At 66.0% G+C, this 18,988-nt stretch overlaps 4 protein-coding genes across 4 annotated transcripts; 3 read left to right on the top strand and 1 right to left on the bottom strand.

Moving 5' to 3' along the window:
- Positions 1-167: 167 nt before the first annotated feature.
- DYNLT4 (dynein light chain Tctex-type 4) lies at positions 168-911 on the top strand (the record flags this gene model as incomplete). Its single annotated transcript, XM_084527704.1, has 1 exon — positions 168-911. One exon carries the CDS (start codon positions 168-170, stop codon positions 843-845), a length of 678 nt encoding a protein of 225 aa, XP_084383830.1. The 3' UTR covers positions 846-911.
- Positions 912-1,644: 733 nt separating this feature from the next.
- Positions 1,645-8,009, bottom strand: PLK3 (polo like kinase 3). The gene is made up of 15 exons (XM_084527969.1): positions 7,730-8,009; positions 6,907-7,014; positions 6,709-6,825; positions 6,251-6,380; positions 6,079-6,166; positions 5,595-5,690; positions 4,807-5,002; positions 4,368-4,494; positions 3,910-4,019; positions 3,713-3,830; positions 3,533-3,616; positions 3,230-3,392; positions 3,006-3,135; positions 2,730-2,840; positions 1,645-2,440 (listed from the first exon to the last, which is right to left on the bottom strand). Exons 1-15 carry the CDS (start codon positions 7,907-7,909, stop codon positions 2,246-2,248), a joined length of 1,953 nt encoding a protein of 650 aa, XP_084384095.1. The 5' UTR covers positions 7,910-8,009; the 3' UTR covers positions 1,645-2,245.
- Positions 8,010-11,156: 3,147 nt separating this feature from the next.
- Positions 11,157-13,380, top strand: LOC311441033 (uncharacterized protein). Its single transcript, XM_084528669.1, has 2 exons — positions 11,157-11,222; positions 11,475-13,380. The coding sequence occupies exons 1-2, from the start codon at positions 11,204-11,206 to the stop codon at positions 12,695-12,697; spliced, it is 1,242 nt and encodes a 413-aa protein (XP_084384795.1). The 5' UTR covers positions 11,157-11,203; the 3' UTR covers positions 12,698-13,380.
- Positions 13,381-14,342: 962 nt separating this feature from the next.
- On the top strand, positions 14,343-18,123 carry BEST4 (bestrophin 4). Its single transcript, XM_084527962.1, has 9 exons — positions 14,343-14,631; positions 14,767-14,861; positions 15,153-15,386; positions 15,741-15,895; positions 15,983-16,060; positions 16,276-16,428; positions 16,642-16,722; positions 17,096-17,250; positions 17,395-18,123. Exons 1-9 carry the CDS (start codon positions 14,480-14,482, stop codon positions 17,786-17,788), a joined length of 1,497 nt encoding a protein of 498 aa, XP_084384088.1. The 5' UTR covers positions 14,343-14,479; the 3' UTR covers positions 17,789-18,123.
- The last annotated feature ends 865 nt before the right edge of the window (positions 18,124-18,988 follow it).

Here is an 18,988-nt window from a genome sequence, read left to right as displayed (position 1 = left end):
CCACGGGCACGGTGGCTGGAGCTGGGTCACGCAGGGAGCGGGGCTGGGGGCACGGGTGGGATGGGGTGCAGGGATATGGCACGTGTGTAGGTGCAACGGGTCAGCTCCAGCTGGATTGGGGTCCCACAGCAGTGCTCAGAGCCACCTCTCCCCTCCAGCCTGCCCATATGGCCGAGCAGCCAGCCCCAGAGCTGGCCCCGTCCACCCAGGTGATGGCCGTGGATGGCACCGAAGCCCCTCAGCCCCGGACCGCTCGCCGAGGCTCCAATCCCACAGCCCCAGCACGGAGCACGGAGGAGGGCAGAGCACCGCAGCTGCTGTCCCGCCGCAGCTCCATCCTCAGCACCCTCCCGGCACCCCTGGCCAGCCGCCGCAGCTCGCTGGGGGCAGCCCCGGGGGGCAAGCGCCCCTCCATCGGCCCCTGGATGCTCCACAGCCGCGTGAGCTTCTCGGGGCTCCCCCTTTTCCAGCCCATCCCTGAGATCCGCCTGGAAAACACCTACAGGATGGGGCCGGACGAAGGCTGCGGGTTCAACGCGGGGCGGGTGCAGCGGGTGCTGGAGAGGGTCCTGGCGGGGGCCCTGGGGGGCACGTCCTACAGCCCCCAGGGCGGCGCCCCGCTGGTGCACAGCCTGGCCGAGCTGCTGCGGGGCCGGGCGAAGGAGGTGGTGCCACCCCGCTACAAGCTGGTGTGCCACGTGCTGCTGGGCCAGCATGGCCAGCAGAGCCTGCTGGTGGCCAGCCGGGCGCTCTGGGACCCCCAAAGTGACAGCTTCGCCTCGGCCACCTTCTCCAATGCCTCCCTCTTTGCTGTGGCCACGGTGCACGGGGTCTATTTTGAGTAGGGGCTGCCTCCCTTCAGACAGTCTGGCAGGGGGAGAGCAGGTGGAAATAAAAGGATTTGCACCAGCCCTGGGTGGATGAGCTGTGGTGCACGTGGGGAGCCAAGGGGATGGCCCACGGTGCCCCTGGTTGATGCACACTCTTTAGTGGCTTGCAAGAAGTCCCGAGCTGCAGGAAATCCAACCCAAAAAGCTGCATTTCCCCCGAGGCCGGGAGCAGGCAGCAGTCGAGGGCCATACCCTGGAGGACACAGAGCAGTCCAGCCCCTTTCCCACAGCCCAGGCTGCTCCCAGGCAGGGCAGGAGGTGAGGGATCTTGTTCCAAGCGAGCCTGCAGAGCAGGATGAAGCCCATTAAGTCCCTCCTCGTGGCTGGCTCTGTGCCCAGCTCACATCCCGTGACACCAGGCAGCGCAGGGCACCCCACAGCCCTGTCCCTGGGGCAGGAGCCACAGCCCCTGCTTCCCCCAGCACCAGCCCTGGAGCAGCTGGGGCTGACAGCAGGGGATGGGGTTGGTACAAGAGAGGAGAGGCTGAGGCAGCTCCAGGGCTCTGCAGCTATCAGCAGGATGCAAATCCTGCTCCTCCTGCCAGCCCCAGGGGCACAGGAGGTAAACCCATCCTGGCTCTGGTCCTCAGGGTCTTAGGGTCTGCATAAGGCACTCAGGTCCCCCACCAGCCCCCTCTCCTTACCTCCTGACCCCAAACATCACCAGGAGCAGCCCCAGAGCAGGGATGAAGATGAGGATTGCTTTGCCCCACTTTGTGACCCCAGCCCCAGCTCCAAACACAGCAGAGACAGCTTGCCCTTACACAAATAAAGTTTTATTGAGGTAAGTCAGGGACAGGGGAGCTGCACATGGACAGACCGAGAGAAAATAAATAATTCCATATAAATAAGATGCATAAATAGTCCCAACTTGGCAGAGACTGCCGCGAAACAAGAAACCTGCCCTAGGTCACAGCCACACAGGGGCTTTTCCAGGCAAAAGCCCACGGATCCCTTTCCCCTGCCCTCTACCAAACCTCAAGTTGTACCAGACAAGTCCCAATTCGGGAGCAGCTGGGGTCCAGCTCAGCCCCCCCTTAGTGTAGCAGATGTGGAGAGGCACGAGCCACCCCACACAGCGCCCCACACCCCTGTCCGTCCCCGGGGGGGGTCTTCTCCACCCCACAGCACCAAGCCTCGAGCTCACGGCCATGCAGAGGGGGAAAAGGCAGCGATTGCCCACAGCCAGGGAGCAGCATGGGTGTGCAGACCTGCTGCCGTGATCACAGCCACGTGTGTTCAGCGGGTGGCCGCTGAGGTCCGGAGTCCAGCTGAGCACCACAACGCGCCCCCCGTCCCACGGGAAGGCAGGAGGAGACCTCTACATCCAGAGAGGGTCTCTCCAAAGCACCGCGCTAGGCATCGGCCCGCTCCTGGAGGAGCTTGAGGATGTATCGGAGGCGCTGCTGGAGCTCCGGCGAGCAGCCCAGCTCCTGGATGCTGCCCAGCTTGTAGGTGTAGGAGTTGCGCTCCCGGTTGATGTAGGTGACAAGGCAGGAGTGGTCAGGCTTGCTGATGATCACCTTGGTGTGGTCATTGTAGAAGTTCACCTAGGAGACAGGTGGGGCTTGGCTTGGCCTCCCGCAGCGCAGCAGCAGCGGGGATGGAGCCAGGCTTCCTGCCTCAACCCGTTCCTCCTCCCCAACCTGCCTGGGAGCAGCCCCACAGCAGGAACGCACCGATCCGAGGTGCCTGCCACCAGCAGCTGGGGCACCAGAGCAGCACCCTGCACCCACAGCTGGCCTTTGCATTTGGGTCGTGGTGGGCAAGGACTAACCCAGGTCACGAGTCCCACGGTGGCTTCCCCAAAGTGGCACCCCCACAGCACCCCACACATACCTGCAGGGTGCCGCTGCTGAAGAGCATCAGCAAGGCCTGGTCCGTCTTCACCCACTGCAGGAGGAGCAGGGCTGGCTGCCCAAGGTCATCTATGCTCGGCAAGTCACCTCCCTTGGGGAGAAAGGACCACGGTAAGCCCCCGGTCCCATACCCGTGGGTATTGCCCTGCCAGCAGGACACAGCCCCAGGGGCTCCACCCAGCCACAGCCTGCGACCAGGGAGTGCCACCCAGGTGACACGGCCAAACCACAGCCCAAATGTTGTCCCAGCACCTACCTTCATCAGGTGCTGCTCCATGTAGGACGCGAAGTAGCGCAGCACGCTCATCTGCCCCTGCAGCTGCTCGGGGACGGCGGACACGGGGAAGGCGAAGTGCTTGCTGTTGGTCTGGTTGTAATGCACCGTCCTGGCGGGGGGGCACAGTGTTAGCCACCCCCTGCACGGCCTCCCCTCGGCCCTTTTCCCACCCCAAGGACTGCAGCCCCTTCCCCGGCGCTCACTTGTGGTTGGGGGAGAGCGCCATGTGCGTGCCGTTGTTGAAGAGCACCCCGATGCTGCGGTTGGAGAGCTGGTAGCCGAAGCCGTACTTGTTGGAGTAGTCCACCCACTTGCTCACCCAGACAAACTGCTCGTGCCGGGCCAGGGAAGCCGGGTTTCTGTTCGCTGGTGGGGAAGGGAAAGGGGTGAGCAGAGCAGGCACCCCCCACTCAGCTCCCCGCTGCAGGGTCAGGCGGTATTTGGGGTTCCATTTGGGGTTCCCAAAGCGGCACCCGTGCCTCTACGCCCTCTCCCGGCTGGTTTACCTGGGGGCATGCAGGAGAGGCAGGTCCGCAGGAGCCGGACAGCCGACTCGATGATGGCAGAGGCGGTGATGCAGTCTTCAAAGGCTGCGGAGGGAAGATGACAGGCCCTGAGTCAGCCGGCCCCGCTATCAGCCGGGGCAGGGCAGGAAGCTTGGGACAGGTGGGACAGGCGTTGCTCACCTTCACAGCTGCTGGCCATCGTCCCCCGGATGGACGGGGACACGGATTTGTGAGAGGTCTCCTCCACCAGCGTCTCCACGGGGCTGGAGCCGGTGCTGCGGCAGGACCCGGGGGTGGCCTGGGGGGGGACACGATGTCAGCACCGTCCCGCGTGCTGTCCCCAGGAGGGGTGCGCACGGACTCGGGGCTGCTCTCACCTCGTTCCCTTCCACCGTCTTGTAGCTTATCTGCCGGCAGATCGAGGTCTTCATCAGCCCGGTGACCAGCTTGGAGATGTCGTCCTTGTCCTCCGAAGGGCCCTTCTTGGCTGGGGAGGCAGCGAGCCGTGAGCACAGGGGACAGGGACACGGGGGCCACCCCCCCCTCAGCAGGCTCAGCTCAGGGTGGCAAGCGGCTGCCTCCCGCTTTCACTTCCCAGTTCTCAGGCAGCAGCAGAGGGTTTCCAGGAGGAACTGTCCCCATGGGTTACGGGGCAGCATCCGCTCCCCAGGCGCACGCCCATGCCTGCCACCAGCAGCGGAAGGGCAGGGACAAGGGGACAAGGCAGCAAGCGCTGTCCCCAAAAGCAGGGGACCCCCCAGCAGTGCTCTCCAGAACCCACTTCTCCCCAGAGAAAGGATCACCGGGAGGTTCCCGTGCAAGCACGTGGACTCACCCTTGGGTTTCTTCTTCCCAAAGAGCGTCTTGGTGACTTTAGCAAAGAGACTTTTTGCTGGGTTGGGGGGGCTGAGCTCCGGAGCCATCACGCAGCTGCTGGGAGGGAGCTTCTCCGGCGTGTAGCCCTGCGCAGGGGTGAAGGCAGAGGTTTGGTTTCCACCGCCCACGTGCTTCATGCAGAGCTGCCCCGGGCTGACCGCAGTCACTCGCAGCCCTCCTGACAGCCAGCTTGCATTTCCGTCAGCCCTTGGCTCCGGGCCTGGCATTTGGGTATTTGGGGATCAGCGGCACGGGAAGCAGCCCCTGCTGTGGGGTCAGGGCAGCAGGGAGCACACCAGATCCCTCGGTCCCTCCACAGGCAAGGACAGCACCCTGCATGACCCCAAAAGCCTCATCCCACCCTGCTGAGGGTGAAGGCAGGACTCCAGCCTGCTCACCTTGAAGAACTCATGGTCCAAGATCTCCTCGAGCGTGAGGCGGTCCTGGGGGTTGCGCCTGAGGATGCCGGCGATGAGGTGCTTGGCAGGCAGGGAGAGGAAGGCGGGCAGGGTGTACTCCACCTGCTTGATGCACCTGTAGGTCTCCTTGAGGTCCGAGGTCTCGAAGGGAGGGTTCCCACACAGCAGGGTGTACCTGGGAGGCGAGGCACGTGCCACGGTCACATCCCCGCCGGGTCTGTGACTCAGCAGCACTTGGAGCGAGGAAGCTGGTGGCGTTGGGCCGGCCACACCTGGCCAGGAGCACCGCTTCCAGCCCGCCAGGCTGCGCACACATCCGGCCACGCTTCCTCCTCGCGACTGCCGACAGCAGCAGGCGAAGAGCCCCGGGGACCGGGACGGGGCTGGCAGGAGGCAGCGGCCCCACGGCCCTGCCCCACGGCCCTGCCCCACAGCAGAAAACCACAGCAGGAAGCTTGCGGCAGCGACCGGCAAGGGCTCGAGTCACCGAGGCGGCGCAGCGATCGCTCCCCGTGCAAACAAGCCGCCAGCCACTGATATTTTCCATTGTTTATCTCGCTGGTGGGGTGGCTGAGCTTTGAAGCAGAGCTCGGTGTGACACCAGGGCCTGCTGCTTGTAGCACCCCGGGGTGCCCGGGGGCACCTCTGAGCAGGATTCATCCACTCACAGCCCCTCTCCCCTACCCTTCAGCATACCAGGGACACAAAGCACAACAGGACTCCCCCACGGGGCTCCCCACAGCCCCCACCCCACCCCGTGCACTTACATGACACAGCCCAGTGACCACACGTCTGACTCCGGGCCGTGGCCCTGCCGCAGCAGCACTTCGGGGGCCAGGTAGTTGGGGGTCCCACAAATCGTCCTGCGGGGCAGACGGCCAGCTCAGAGCCTGCTTTGCATCCCCCACCTCTCCCCGCCCGTAATTCACCCTGCAGCTGATTCCCCTCCCCTAATTTGAGCCCCACAGGCTCCCTCCATCCACAAGGAGCCCCCCCATCAGCTCCTGGGGGGCAGCAGCAGCTGCTCGTGGCGAGCTGTCGGGAAGAGCTCGTCCTAGACACAGCCGGGAACGGAGCCTTTGTGTCCCAGCCTGCGCACCCGGCCGGGCACAATAGCCATAGCGAGCGCATTGTTCTCCCCGAGGGCTGCGGGCACGCTCCTGGGGGAGCCACAAAGCCCCCAGCCCCCTCTCCTCGCCTGCAGCTGGGGCAGGAGTTGCTACGAGAAGAGAAAGGGAAGCTCAGACTCACTTTTTCTTCTGCTCAGAGGCGTCCTGGCAAGCAGCTAGACCGAAGTCCCCCACTTTCAGCTCCATGTTTTCGTTGATGAAGAAGTTGCCTGCAAGACGATGGTGACACGTCACCGCCCGTCCCTTCGGCTCGCCGCTCCCCGCGTGGCTCCGTCCCCAAACGTGACACTCACCCAGCTTGAGGTCCCGGTGCAGGATGCCCTTGAGGTGAAGGTATTTCAAGCCGGAGATGATTTGTTTGAGGTAATAGCGCACTTCAGGCTCCAGCAGGGTATGGCGGGCCTTCCAGATGTGGGCCAGCGACTGCAGAGGGAGAGAAGGCAGCTCGGTGACGGCGGGCAGGGAGGGCAGGCAGCCGTGCTGACTAGGCAAGGGGCAGGCAGGGTCAGAGCCCGTTCTTCCAGGAGTTGCACAAACAATTGGCCTGCCACGGCTGGAAGCTCAGCAGGCTCCCTGCTCGGCACAACCAGGGAACCACTGGGCTTTTGGTGGTGGCAACGGGGGCTAGGGGCTGCCAGCACGGGCAGGCTGCTTATAGAGGACTTGAAACCCGCGGTGTCCCCAGTGCTGGGCAAAACCAGCACCTCAAACAAAGCGTCCACTGCTCCGCTCGGGGACACGGAGCCCTCACCTTCCTGCTGCAGTGCTCCAGGAAGATGTAGATGCTCTCCGCGTCCTCAAAGTGGTGGGAGAACTTGACGATGTGCTTGTGGTGCAAGTCGCGGTGCAGCTCGATCTCGTTGGTGATCTGAAAGGACGCCGAGGCCACGGGTGAGCACAAGGTGCCTGCTGGAACCCCAGCACCCCCCCGAGCTCCCCCAGCACCTACCTTCTCCCGCTGGTGGGGTTTAGCCACCCGGCTGTGAGGAATGACCTTCACGGCGTAGGTTTTGTTGCTGGAGAGGTCCGTCATCTCGTAGCATCGTGCGAAGCCGCCCTGCGAGGGGGAGAAGAGGTGGTTGGGGAGGCTGACAGGCAGCTCTCCGCCCCTGCCAGCTCCTCGCCGCGCAGCCCGGGGAGCGCCACACGCTGCCGGCTGCTGCGTCGCCCACTGAGATCTGAACCACGATGCTCTCGAGCCGGGATTTTCTTCACCCTGTTCTCATAAAGCCTCCCGGGCGTTTTTCCCTCCCACCACTACCGGACTCCTCCGGCAGCTTTCCAGATGCCAGCTTGCCCGGAAAGCCCTGCGCAAAGCAGGGGGGACCGGAGGCCACCACCGAAAGGCAGCGCTGGATGGAGACAGGTTTTTCCTGCCGTGATGTCAGCCTCCAATCTGCACACTCAGCTGCCGAGCCCGCCCGGGCCGGGCTGGGAACAAGCAGCCTCCTCCTACACAGCGCTCGCAGCGGGAGGAAAAGTTGCGTGTGCCGCAGCCCCAGCGGCCGGGCCGGCACCCCTGGGAACCGGGGCAGCCTCCGGCCCACGCACACCCCGCGGGGCGCCCCGAAACCGATCGCGCCTCCGATAAGGCGGCGGGGCCGGGAGCCAGCCCGGCTGATTCACGGCTCCCGGCCCCGAGGAGGAGGCACGGGGGGACGGGGGGGAGGCAGCAGCAAGGCCCCCAGCCCCCTCCCAGCTCCCCCCTCACCCCACAGAAGCAGGGCGCTCCCCGTTCACCCCGCTGCCACCCCCCCGTTATCCCCCGGTACCTTCCCGAGCAGGCGGCCCTTGCAGTAGGAGCGACCGGAGAGCGGGTCGGTGATGAGCCGGCTGCTCTCGGCTGCCCGGTTGGGCGGCGGTGGCGGCGGGGAGGGCGCGGGCTGGGCGGGCAGGCAGGCGGCGGTGGCGGCGGGGAACGGGGGAAAAAGGCCGGCGTGCTCCATGGCCATGGCGCCTGTCCCGGTTCCTGTCCCGGTTCCCGGTCTGATCCCGGTTCCCGGTGCTGCTGCCGCGGCTCCTCCGCCACCGGCGGCCCCGCGCACGTGGCCCCGCCGCCGCCCCCCACGCTTGGCGCTGGCGCGCCGGGGATCCCGCCGGTTTTATCAATGGGCGCGGTGACGTCACCCGCGGGGCCACGCCCCCTCGCCGGGCGGCCCCGCCGCGCTCTTAAAGGGGCAGAAGCGAGGATAAAGGGGGTGGGGAGGGGGGTGAAGGGGGTAAAGGGGGGTCGTGTGAGGGCAGCCGGCCGCTGCCACCTCTCTGCAGTGGTTTGGGGGAACGAGACAGCCCTGCCCCTACGCGGGGGGGCGGTAAATGCACACCCACCACATATATGCCTCCCCCCCCAGGCACTGAGACCCCCATGCACAGGCTCCCCTCTAGGCACAACCCCCCCCCCCCAGGCACAGGGATCCCCCCCCAGACGGTCAGAGACCCCCAGGGGCACGCAGAGACCCCTCCTCAACTCCCTTCTGTCTCTCCCAAGACCCGCAGCCCCCCCTCTCCATGCACATCCAGGGGGGATTTTGAAGCCCGCCTGTATGCTGCAGACCCTGCCCCCCCCATGCACCCGCCCTGGAGGCAGCCAGGCGCCCCCACAAAGCCCCCAGTGGGGTCCCAGCCCACCCCAAGTGGGGCGCTGGGGACATGGGGGGTGACAGGAGATGCGGGTGGGCTGCCCAACCACGCTGTCCCCTGGGTCCCTGCCCTTGTGCCACGCTTTGCTGGGTCAGGCTGTGCTGGCCCCAATGTGCAGGGGTGTCCGCAGGGTACAGCGGTGTCTGTAGGGCGCTGTGCCACCGCGGTGCTGCTCTCTAATGGCCGTGGGGGAGAAACGTCTCAGTGTCACCCAAAATAGGCCACGGATGGATGTAGGCCAGCAGGACGGGCCAGAAAACCACGGCACCCTGCTCTCCGGGATCAGCAGCGTTGCAAAAGCCCCTCGAAAGCAGATGCTGGTGCCCTTCAGGGTAGCAGGACCATGTGCAAGTCCCTCGCTCTGTGCCAATTTCCCTTCTGCTCCCCCAGGGCAAGCTCGGGGCTCTGCTCACCGATGCCTGATGTGCTCCTGAACACCCCGAGGGTTTTGCATGAGCACCCCTGGCCGACCGGCCCCGCATTTCACAGCACATCCCCCGGGATGGGAACTGAACAGACCTGCCCGGAGGGAGAGATGAAAGGATCCGGCTCTGTTTACTTTCCTCTTGGCTTTCAACCTTCGGCGGAGGAAGTGTGTGCAAACCCTCTGCCCGGCAGCACGCCCGGGTTCCCCCTTCGGGGAAAGCTGCCCCGGTTTCCACCGGGGCCCCAGGGCTCCCCTGGGCAGGGGTGGCGTCACGGTGCACCTCTGCCTTTCCGACAGAGGCCCCGGCGCGGGGCTCCCCGGGCAGAGCTGAGTCAGCTGCTGGAGGCAGCGCGGGGGTGGAGGCACCCAAGGGTGCAGGGAGGCCCCAGGGAGGTGCTGGGGGCAGCAGGACAACCTGCGGGGCCTCGTCCTGGGGCCTCCTGCCGGGAGCCAGCAGCTCTGCTGCTCTCCTGGCTCAGGTTGGGCTCTGGTGGGTGCCCACGTCCCCCCCTCTAGGGCTGGGGCACCTCACCGAGAGGGATGAAGCCCGGGAGCAGCTCCCCCCACCTGCTGCTCAGCCCTGCCGTGATGCAGGAGAGCATCAGAGCATCGCAGACGGGCGTTTGCCCACGCACCCTGCTCAGGCAGGGAGGAGGAGAGCGCTGTTTAATGTCAGCAGCATGCCGAGCCTGCGGAAGGGGAGGCTCTGGGGTGATCCCACTGCTGCCTGCGCCTAGCGGGCTGGAGCTGCACAGAGAAGGAGATGCAAGGAGAAGGGAGCAGCAAGGAGAAGGAGCTGCAAGGAGAACGGAGCCACCTCTTTGGGGAGGTGCCCAGCGGAACGAGGACAGGCGCCCGCTGCAAGTTGCATCGAGGAAAATTCCACCTAGATGTTAGGAAATGTTTTTTTACCCCTCGAGCGTGGTGAAACACCGCAGGAGCCCAGAGAGGCTGTGGGACCTGCGTCCTACATGAAACCCAGACCCAGCCTGATCCCCCCGTGACCCCCCTGGTGCTGCTCGGTGGCAGCAGGAGCACAGAAAGGGCACAGGAAGAGCACAGAAAGGGCCCTGGGAGGGGAGAGCTGCCCAGGAGGAGGTGACAGCCCTGAACCCATCAGGAGTGGGGTTTTCCCCCTCGCTCAGCACTCTCACCCTGCAAAAGATGATGATGAGGAGGGGAGGACGACGGATCCGGGGGAGGAAGTGGCCGCACCGGCTGGGGAAGCGCTGAGGGGAAGCTGCAAATCCAGGCAGAGCTGCCTGGAGGGAGAGATAAAAGGATAAAAGGATCCCCTCGGGTTAAGGCAGCACTTGGGTTTGGGGGTGTGGGAGGCAGCCTGGGCTGGGCAGGAGAGCAGCCAGAGGATCCCAACCCCGCTGTGGTCACCGTGCTGAGCACTGCCCATGGCCAAGCCGCCGCTCCCCCGCCCCGTGCCTCAGTTTACCCGGCTCCTCAGGGCAGGGTGCACACCACTGTGAGCCCATGCCCGTGCTTTTGGGGTGTGGAAACGCAGCTCCCCTCTCCAGTGCTGCTTCCCCTGTAGGTTGTGGGGCTGCGCCCGACCCCACATCCTCCTTCCCAGCCGGGTGTGGGGTGGAAGGAAGTCAGAAGGGGCCCCATAGCGCTGGAGAGGGCGGCTGGCCCCATTGTGGCCCTTTTGGTCCCCATCCTGCCACCATAACCACCCCACATCTTCGCCCCAATGGGGCTGGGGGGCACATCACCCCCCCAGGTGGGGAGCAGGGGGCTGGCACCTCTCCCCCTAGGAGAGTGGGGAATGGGGCAGACCCCAGCCCGGCCCCTCTGCCATGATTTTGGGTCAGGGGGCGAGGAGTTGGAGGCTTGTGGGGGGGCTCTGTGGGGGTTAAAGGGGGGTCTGGGGGGGTTGCAGGGGGCTCTGGGCTTTGGGGGATGGAGAGGGGGTGGTTAGGGAGGGGTGCCTGGGGTTGGGGGCGGTGGGGTGCCCTGCTTTTTGGGGGCACAGCGGGGCGGGGGGGAGCCCGGAGAGGGGTCGGGGCAAGGGGGGGCCGAGCTGGGGGCGGGGGCCGGAGGTGCGGGGCGAGGCGGGCCCCGGGGCGGCCGGGTTCCGGCGGGGCCCCCCCGGCAGCGAGGCGGAGCCGGGCGGCGGCGGCGGCGGCGGCGGCGGCGGGGGGAGCGCGGAGCGGCCCCGGGGAGCATGGGGCGGGCGGCGGCAGGTGAGCGGCGGGGGGACGGGGATGGGACGGGGGGGACACGAGGAAAAAAACGGGGGGGACACGGGCGAAACCCTTGGGGAGCAGCGGGACGGCCCCGTGGGTGGCACCCCCGGGGTGCGGGGAGCGAGTGCGGGGCGAAGGGAGGGAGCGGGGGGCGTTGTTGGGGATGGGGTGGGGGGAGAAGCCCCCCGGCTGTGGGGTCTGGGTGTCGGGACCCGCAGCGGGGTGCTCATCCCCTCGGCTGTCCCGCAGGCACGGCGCTGCTGCCCCTGTCCCTGTCCCTGTGCCTCCTGCTCGCCGCCAGCCTCGCCCGGGACGCGGCACCGGAGAGCTGCAACTGCAGCCAGCCCCTGGACTTCGAGGCTTTTTTGGCTGCCCCCCTCGCCGAGAGCTGCTGCCTCAACTTCAGCAGCTCCAACGTCTCCCTGCTGGACTGGGGGGCTCTGCTGGGGGTGCGGGGGCTGCGGGAGCTCGACCTCTCGCGCTGCGGCATCGCGGCCATCCGCAACGCGCAGGGCGTCCCCGTCACCCTGGAGGTCTTGCACTTGAGCCACAACCAGCTGGAAACCCTCCCGGGGGGCTTTTTGGAAGACGCCCCCAACTTGAGGATCCTCTACCTGGACTGGAACCGGCTCCGGGAGCTTCCCCAATCCTTCCTGAAAGCCTCCAGGCAGGTGCAGGAGGTCTACCTGGGCTACAACGCCCTGACCTTCCTCCCCAGCAGCCTCCTGCAGCCGTCCCTGCGGCAGCTGCAGGTGTCCAACAACAGCTGGGACTGCAGCTGCGCCCTGCTCAGCGCCCTGCAGGGCCGGCCCGGCCTGGCCACCGAGCTCACCTGCCACACGCCGCAGCGGCACCGCGGCGCCGAGCTCCTCAGCATCCCCCGGGACGAGCTGTGCCGCTCGCACGGCCTCACCGCCCTCTTCATCTGCTTGCCCCCCCTCCTCCTCCTCGCCAGCATCGCCTGCTGCTTCTGCAGGAGGAAGAGGAAAACCAACTACAGCTTTGGGGGCAGACGCCCCCCCGTCGCCGCCGCCGTGGAGAGGGGCAGCGCGCCGGTGCCCCCCGAATCCCACCGCTACGTCCCCTACGAGCTGCCCGCTGCCCCCTCCGAGAAGGAGAAGAAGGTGCTGCTGGGGGGGGCGGCGCTGCCCCAGCCCTCCCAGGACCCTCTGGAGAGCAGCAGGGACCTGTACGAGGAGGTGGAGATCCGGGTGGGATCCCAGGTGCCGCCCCACGAGGCGCAGCGGGGCGCGGGGCCGGGCACCCAGCGGGGAGCCCCGGGAGCTGGGGGGGAGGAACTGGGGGGCAGCGGGGCCGAGGGGGACACGGTGAGCGTGAGCGACGTCCTGAAAGACTCGGCCGACCGGGAGAAGATCTACATGAACCAGGCGACCAACTACTACAACCTGGTGCCCGGCATCGAGCTGGAGGACTCGGACAACCTGGAGTACGAGAACATCGACCTGCACTGAAAGGGGGGTGGGATGCGGGACTCGGGGGGCAACGGGAGGTGGCTGTGGCTGGGAGAGGCCACGAGCCATCCTGCCGTGGCTTGCAGTGTGTGGTTGTGAAGCTGCACCCCAAAATTCCCACCCCTTCCCCTGCAATCCTGTGTGCGCCCCTCGCTTGCCACGTGCTGCGGCTGGGCAGGGCTGCAAGCGGCTCTGGGCATGGCGGGGCTCTCTGCACGAGGTTTTTTGGGGCACAGGAAGGACGTGAAGAGGAGGTGGGGGCTGCCTCGTTTGATTTTTAGGGCCAGGTGACAACAGTGTGCGTGCCAGGGCTGCTGACCAGGGCTCTGTCCCCTCTGCAGCCCGCTGGCACCGGGCACAGACCCGCTGCCCCCAGCCCGCAGACATCGGGGTCTGGGGATGAGAAACGTGGTCTGTGTGTGGGGTCCTGAGTGGGATTGCTAGGATCTTTGCACGTCTGCTGTTTGCACGAGTGCTTGTGCACACGCGTGTGCAAGGACTGGGCACGGACAGCCCTGCTTGTGCCGCGCCCCGCTCAGCAAAAGGCTTTTGTTTGCAGGGTGTCCATAGGGTGCCGCCGGAGCAGGGGGGCGCCCCTTACAGCCTTCCCTCCCCGATGTGCTGCCCAGCCCTGCCGGAGCCAGCTCCTGCTGCGAAATAAATAAATCATTTTACTCCTGGCACCGTGGCTGCGCCCCGTCTCTGCTGCGGTGGGTGCCAGCCCTCGGGGCTGAGCGAGCTGCAGCCCGTGATTTACGGATTTACAGCCTGGAGAAGGAAGCTGCCAGCCTGCCACGGGCACCGTGCTCACCAGCCGGGGCAGGACAGGCTGGGGGTGCTGTAAATTATCTCCCTGCACAGCCCCGTGGGTCGCATCCACCCACGGGTACCTGCAGGGAGCCAGGTGCCCCATACCCACGCCGCGTTCCCCAGCAGGACACGGAGCGGGGGCATCGGGGGATGCACCGAGGGCATTTCCCAGGCTGGGAGCCCCCAGCTCCATGGGTCGGAGCCGTGGCAGGCTGTGCTGGGCCCCGTGCCCGGCAGGAAGGGAGCCGGGCAGGGCGGGACGCGGCGCTATGGCCGGCAAAGGAAGCGGCGTTTCCTGCCCGGCGCAGCCTCGCAGCCCGCGGGGCGATGGAGCCACAGCCCCTGGTCTGGCTCATTCCTAGCTTGGGCTGGGGGGCACGAGCACCAGCACGGGCTGGGGACGAGGACGGGATGGGTTTGCTGCATGTCCCACTGCTCCTCGGGGATGTTTCCCACTGGTTTGTGTCCCGCTGGGAGTGAGGGGTGCCCATGGGCACCCCAGAAACACTCCACAGCCCCCCCCCAGCCAGCTCACCCCACAGTCACGTTCCCAGTGCTGCCAGGAGCAGTGACAACCTCCATCCTTTCCCCTCCTCCTCATGGAGCCTAAATTCAGCCTGCAAAGGGGAACGGCCCAAACCACCCCACTGGCTCCTGTGCATCCCCAGGGCTGAGCCAGCAGCTCCCACCGAAATCTCCTGTGGCAGGGAGGTGTGACCGACCCGCAATTCCCTCTTCCCCGCCCGTGACAGCTCCAATCCATCACCTGGAGGGCTCGGCCGATGGGTTCACACCGGGGTATTTAGGGGCGAAGGCACCAGGTGCTGATAGGGACGTGCAGAGCAGCGTGGGGAGGGCGTGGGGCGAGCCAGCCCATGGGCACCGGTGCCTGGCGTGACACCGAGGACACATCCCGGCTGGCAGCCTGTACCCCGCTGCTCCCCCGGCAGTGAGATTGTCATCCGTGCCACGATGACCGTCTCCTACACGCTCAAAGTCGCCGACTCCCGTTTCGGGGGCTTCTCCAAGCTGCTCTTCCGCTGGAAGGGCAGCATCTACAAGCTGCTGTACAAGGAGTTCGTCGTCTTCGTGGTGCTGTACGCGCTGCTCAGCGTCGTCTACCGGTGAGTGGGGGAGCGGCTGGGACCCCACAAGGCGAAGGGGACCCGGGGAATGGCTTTTTTTTTTTTTGGGGGGTGGTCTGAGGCAGCTCCCCAGCCCCTCTGCTCGCCCCTGACCCCGCTGCGTGCCCGCTGCAGGCGGCTGCTGACCGAGGAGCAGAAGCGTCTCTACACCAAAGTGGCTCAGTACTGCAACCGCTCCACGGACCTCATCCCCATCTCCTTCGTCCTAGGTACGGGTCCCTCTCCTGCTCCCTCACAGCTCGGGGATGCCCCATCCTGCCCCCGTGCCCAAACTGCCCCATTGCCTGGGGCTGGGTGGCACTCAGCTCCCAAAGCCACCGAGCCCAGCTCCTTGGCCCTCTTCCAGGACTGGGGATGTCCCCACCTCCATCCCTGCGGACAGCAGTCCAGGGGGAAGGACAACGTGCTCTTTATCCCCTACCTGTCCCCCTGGGAAGCCATCAGGTCCCCCTGGCATGGGCTCGTCCCCGCTCAGAGCCCCTTGTGCCACCTCCACGCAGGTTTTTACGTCACCCTGATCGTGAACCGGTGGTGGGCGCAGTACACCAGCATCCCCCTCCCCGACCAGCTGATGTGCGTCATCTCCAGCAACGTCCACGGCAAGGACGAGCGGGGTCGGATCCTGCGGCGCACCCTGATCCGCTACGCCAACCTCTCGGCCGTCCTCATCCTGCGCTCCGTCAGCACCAGGGTGCTCAAGCGCTTCCCCACCATGGACCACGTGGTGGAAGCGGGTGAGGGGGGCAAACCCTGGGGGGGGGGCACGGCTTGAAATATGGGGTGAGAGAGCTGGGAAGCTCGGTGGTGTCCCTGTCGCCCTGGGGTGTTCTAAGGGGTGGCAGTGGGGCAGCCCCTGGGTCCCCTCACAAGCATCCTGGACCTATATGTGTCATCCAGCCCCGATGTGGAGGGCTTATTACCTTGCAGGGACATTACATGTGTCCCTAAAGAAACCCATGACCCTTCTGCCCCCCCAAACCCTGCAAAACCCCACGTTCCTCCTGGGGAGGGTCCCCAAAACCTCCCTTTCCCATCACCGGGGGTCCGCGGCGCTGAGCCCCTGCCGCTCGCCCCCCGCCCCGCCGCAGGCTTCATGACGCAGGACGAGCGCAAGAAGTTCGAGAGCCTGCACTCGGACTTCAACAAGTACTGGGTGCCCTGCGTGTGGTTCACCAACCTGGCGGCGCAGGCCCGGCGGGACGGCCGCATCCGCGACGACGTGGCCCTGCGCCTGCTGATGGACGTGAGTGGTGCCGGGAGCGCGGGGGGCACGGCACCACATGGGGGGGGAAACACCCGGGGAAAAACCCGTCCTTGTCCTCCCTGCCAGGAGCTGAACGCCTACCGGGCCAAGTGCAGCATGCTGTTCCACTACGACTGGATCAGCATCCCGCTGGTGTACACGCAGGTGGGTGACCCGACCCCCCGAAAAAGAGCTTTATGCCTGCCCTGCACCCAGTGCTGCCAGCGCAGGAGCTCAGGGTGGATGGGGAGCGTGGCACGGGGGGGATCGCCCCTCCGGGGGGGCTTTGGGATTTAGGCTGGAGCCCCCGAGAGCATCATTGAGCAGCCAGAGCTCTGTCAGCCTCATGTCCCCCCTCGCTGCCACCGCTGTCCCCGCAGGTGGTCACCATCGCCGTGTACTCCTTCTTCGCCTTCTGCCTCATCGGGCGGCAGTTCCTGGAGCCGCTGGAGCCGGGGCAGGAGGGGGATCTGGACATGTTCGTGCCCCTCCCCACCCTGCTGCAGTTCTTCTTCTACGCCGGCTGGCTGAAGGTGAGGCACGGCCGGGGGGTGCCCAGGGGTCCCCGGTCCCTGGCACGGCACCGGACACGTCGCGGCTGGTGGCACTTGGGGACGTGTCACGGTGGCCACCAAGCAGATGGAGGCTGCTCGCTGCAGGGCACTGCCCGATTCGGGTGCCCCGTGGGTGTCCCGTGAAGGTGTCCCTGTCCCCGACCCCGTGCCACCTGTCCCCTCCCTCCGCAGGTTGCCGAGCAGATCATTAACCCCTTTGGGGAGGACGATGATGACTTCGAGACCAACAAGCTGATCGACAGGAACCTGCAGGTGGGGGCTGCCCCCGGCTGCTCGTGTGTTGGGTGGGCATCGGGACGTCCCCGCAACGTGGCCATGGGGACTGTCCCCTCCCAGCCCTGCTCCTGGCCTTTGTCCAAAGCAGATTCCCATCTAGGCGCACCCCATCCCTCCACCCCTGTCCACCCGTGTGGCTGCTCCCCCCGGCAGGGTCAGCATCCCCCCAGGGACACTCAGCAGCCTGGCACCGCTGCTCGTCCCCACCACCCGGGGAAGCATTTAAATGAGGAAAACCCCAAATGCAGCCAGGATATGAGCCCGGAGCCTCCCTGGCTCCTTCCAACCCCTTTAAGGCTGGTTCTGGCAGCAGGACCTGCATGCACCAGGTCGTCACCCCCGTCCCCAGGTGTCCCTGCTCTCGGTGGATGACATGTACCAGAACCTTCCGCCAGCCACCAAGGACAAGTACTGGAACGAGTCCACGGCTCAGCCCCCCTACACCACGGCCACCGCCGCCGAGACCCTGAAGCCCTCCTTCCTGGGCTCCACCTTCGACATGCGGTGAGTGCACGGCGCGGCCGGGAGCCCCCAGCTGGAGATTTGGGGGGGGTCTCTGCCCACACTGCGCGCCCTGGGTGCCCCCAAGCCATCGGGGGGGCCTTGGGGACGTGTGGCTGTCCCCATCGCCCCGCTGTGCTCCCCCAGCATGTGCGAGGACGCAGAGCAGAGCCAGCTGGTGGAGGCCTCGCCGAGCATGCCGCGCATCCAGACGCCCCTGCTCGGCCGCTTCCTCGCCGCCGCCTCCCCCGCCATCAGCATCAAAAATTTCGGCCGGGGCGGCCGAGCCACCCCCCACCTGCGGAGAGCCTTCCCCTCCCCGCACCCCGAGGACCCCGAGGCTGTGGATCGCATCGAGGAGGAGGAGACGGAGGATGAGGAGAGCCGGGGCAGCGGGCCCCCCACGCCGGGTGGCCCCCTGGGGGGACCCCAGTCGCTAAAGGCCTCCAAAATTCGGAGGAAGGAGCCACCGATGGTCCTGGTGAAGGCTCCGTCCAGCGAGAGCGTTGGGGCTGAGCGGCCGGGGGGCTGGGAGCCCTGAGGGTGCCCCGACGGCACCCCCAACCCTGTCCCCAGACACCCCCTTGTGCCCCCTGCATGTTTTTTTTCCACCCAGCCCCGCGCCAGGTTGGTTGGGAGATCCCAGTGGTTTTGGGGTTGGGCAGGCAGCATTCAAAGCCAGCTGTTAGCCCCAAAACTGCAAGATTCAGCTCGTGTGCGTGGTGATGCCACTGACTGGCATGGCCACGCTCCCTCCCTGCTACCAGAAACCAAGAGGGGACAGGGACAGCCCAGACACCCAGCAAGGGACAGGACAACAGCATCCAGCATGGTGCTGATGTCCCCACAGTATCAATAAAGCTGCTGCCAGCTCCAGCTTTCAGGTTCGCTCTTTCTTGGAGTCGCGGGGTGTTAGACCAGGCAGCAGAGCCAGCTGCTGCTAAGCAGAAGGGCACACACGCCCCTGGCCAGCTGCCACCCCGTCCCGTTCCCATGTCACACCTCCGGCAGGGTGACAGTGCCAGCTCCGTTCCCACGGGCTGTTGCCCTTGGCTGCCGTGGTTTCGGAGCAATGACACCAGCGCAATTTATAAGCACCGTGCGTTGATGAATTGGGCACAATCCTGCTCGTCAGGGCTTTACAGCCCCTGCCCTTACCCCAGTGTGGCAGATTTCTGTTTCTCCCTCTGTACAAAGTCCCCCAGGAACACCCTGAATCCTGTTTGCTCTCCGCAGAGGGCAAGCAGAGGAGAAACAAGCCTGGAGGAAGCAGCCGTGACACATCCCTCCCGAACACCCTTTATCGCGCCCGCCCTGCCTCTCTGGAAACAGGCGTTGCTAGAAAGCAGGGAAAGTTTACCCGGGATCACCATGGAGAGGAACACGCTGGTGCTAACGTCACACCCCGCCAGGTCCCACCTCGAGACTCCAGGAGTGCCTGGTTGCACCCTGCAGGCAGCACTTGCACCAGGGCCAAAAACGAGGTTGGGTACAAGGGGCGTACACCCGGCAGGCACCGGGTGGGCGAGCATTGGGGTGGCCCCCACTCCAAAACCAGCCTTTAGAGCACAGAGCACTCAGGAACTAGATGCTACGTTGATTTAATTTTAATTAGTCATCATCAAGTGCTCCAAAACATCTGAGAGGCTCTTTTTGTTCACCGCGTTTTGCAGTCCCACGAGTAGCAGGGCAGGAAGCTGGGACTTGTTCCCAGCCTTCGAAAGGGGCAGGCCACGGGGAG

This window comes from Aythya ferina (assembly GCF_964211825.1).
Source record: "Aythya ferina genome assembly, chromosome: 8".
In the NCBI taxonomy this organism is placed as follows: domain Eukaryota; kingdom Metazoa; phylum Chordata; class Aves; order Anseriformes; family Anatidae; genus Aythya; species Aythya ferina.
Note: the sequence above shows the minus strand (reverse complement) of the source record. Positions and strands in the feature narration are given on the sequence as shown.